This window comes from Lactuca virosa, chromosome 5, assembly GCF_052849685.1.
Source record: "Lactuca virosa cultivar CGN04683 chromosome 5, Lactuca_virosa_CGN04683_v6, whole genome shotgun sequence".
Classification (NCBI taxonomy): Eukaryota; Viridiplantae; Streptophyta; class Magnoliopsida; order Asterales; family Asteraceae; genus Lactuca; species Lactuca virosa.
Genome location: NC_136430.1, coordinates 409,308,097 through 409,310,248, shown reverse-complemented (window position 1 = coordinate 409,310,248; position 2,152 = coordinate 409,308,097). Strand labels below are relative to the sequence as shown.

General features: G+C 41.5%; 1 protein-coding gene across 1 annotated transcript; it reads left to right on the top strand.

Annotated features, from left to right (window-relative positions):
- The first annotated feature begins 296 nt into the window (after window positions 1-296).
- Window positions 297-1,055, top strand: LOC145113967 (uncharacterized). Its single transcript, XM_079049998.1, has one exon. The coding sequence runs from the start codon at window positions 297-299 to the stop codon at window positions 1,053-1,055; it is 759 nt and encodes a 252-aa protein (XP_078906124.1).
- Window positions 1,056-2,152: the final 1,097 nt, after the last annotated feature.

Below are 2,152 nucleotides of genomic sequence, written 5' to 3'. Positions count from 1 at the left end.
AGGATAATGTGACATGGTGGAGGATACTAAAACCCAAATCTAGTGAAGAAAGTGATCGAGATTATCTTATCTTCTCTTGTGTTTATCTTATATTTATTCCTAGTTTCCTGGTAGGATTATAATCTGTTTTCATATTTATCCGTTTGGATCTTTGATGTATATATATACTCTTTATCAGTTGAATGAAGACACACGACCTATAATCAATTGTTCCAGTTGAACCCTATTTAGTTTTCTATATGGTATCAGAGCGGGTCCTCTGATCCGCCAAAATCACAAAACCAGAAACCGTCTCCATGGCAGGACCAACAGATGGCGTTGAAGGGAGTGGGAAAGACAAAACCAAGAATCCTTCTTCTGATCCAGACTCTCCATATTACATTCACCCCAATGATTATCCTCGTCAGATGCATGTGAATGATAGTCTAAACGACAACAACTATGCAGACTGGTCTCTGGAGATGAGTGACTTTCTTATCGCTAAAAATAGGACCGGATTCATCGATGGAACTCTTCCAAAACCAGCAGAGGATGCACAAGACTACAGAGCATGGCTGCATAGTAACGCCATTGTGAAGGGATGGATCACTACCGCCATGGAAAAGGAAATAAGAAATAGCGTAAAATATGCAACAACAGCTAAACAGATTTGCGAAGACCTCCAAGAGAGATTCAGAAAAGAAATTGCTGTGAGGGCTTATGAGTTAAATCGAAATCTAAAAACTATGAGACAAGACAATCAATCAGTTTCTGCCTACTACACAATGATGAGAGGAATATGGGATGAAATTGTATATGTCTCACCTCCACCAACTTGCACCTACAACAACTGTTCTTGCAATTTAGGGAAAAGACTCATGGAGCCCAAAGAAAAGGAACGTATATACGAATTTTTGATGGGACTTGATGACAGTTTTGGGACCATAAAAACCCAAATTCTCAACACTAAACCCATACCAAGCTTGGGTACTGTCTACCATTTAGTAGCCGAAGATGAACAACAAAAGAACATCAGCACAACAAAGAAAACAGTGGTGCAGGCAGCAGCTTATTAGATACGAGCGCCACCAAAAATTGAAGCCAACTATCCTGAAAAACGCACCAGTCGTGAGAGCCTGAAGCGTAAGCACTGCAATAAAACCGGACACACGATTGATGGATGTTTTGAAAAGATCGGGTGTCCTGACTGGTGGGAAAATCGACAACGAAGGGCTCCAAACGATCAAAAGAAACCGATAAAACTGAAATCCAAGGCCGCTGCAGTTGGAGTCGAATTCAGTCCCATTCCCGGGCTTAAGGTTGAACAATATAAAAAGTTGCTGCGACAGTTAAGCAGCGAAACTAGGCATGAAGCTAACATGGTTGGTAAGATTAGCTGTCATCGGCCGTGGGTCATCGACTCAGGAGCAACCGAACACATCACTTGTGATGATTCTGTCCTAATCAATTTAAAGGAATCACCTGATGGTGCTCCTGTTAAAATACCAAACGGTGACAGTGTCCCTGTTCAAGGAATATCGAGTGCTTTCTTGCCAAGTGATTTGAGTGTCGATAATGTCCTTTACGTACTAGATTTCAAATGCAACCTTTTGTCTGTTAGTAAATTCACTAAAAATCACAATTGTTTTGTAACATTTTTCCCGGATTTTTGTTACATACATGACTTACACTCGACGAAGCTGATTGGCATGGGGAGGTGTAAGGATGGTCTTTACAACATGGAAGGGATGGATGCAAGCATCAAGGCTATGGCAGTCAAGGTTGATACTGAAATATGGCATAGAAGGTTGGGACATGCTTCAAATTCTAGACTTCAACATATTTGTAACACCCCGTTTCCTGGTACGCATTTAATCTATTAAAGTATTCATTTTGTAAGAGCTACTCGATGAGTTGGTAGCCCTAACTCGTCGAGTAGATGCCAGCTTGGTCGCGGGGGTTTAAGTGGTCTACTCGACGAGTCGAAGCCTGGACTCGACGAATAGGTCCATCAGGAGGAAACCCTAATCTTTAGGGTTTACACCCTATTTAAACATCATATCTGGCCTCCACCCCAACCTCTATCACCTCCAAACCCTAATCTCGAAACCCTAATCCACCTTGAGTGATTTTGAGCTAGTTCTTGCCATTTTGAGTGTTATTTGTGTCTCTT

What these genes read in the sequence shown, in the direction of transcription:
- LOC145113967 (XM_079049998.1), top strand. Translation starts at nt 297, where the DNA reads ATGGCAGGACCAACAGATGGCGTTGAAGGGAGTGGGAAAGACAAAACC.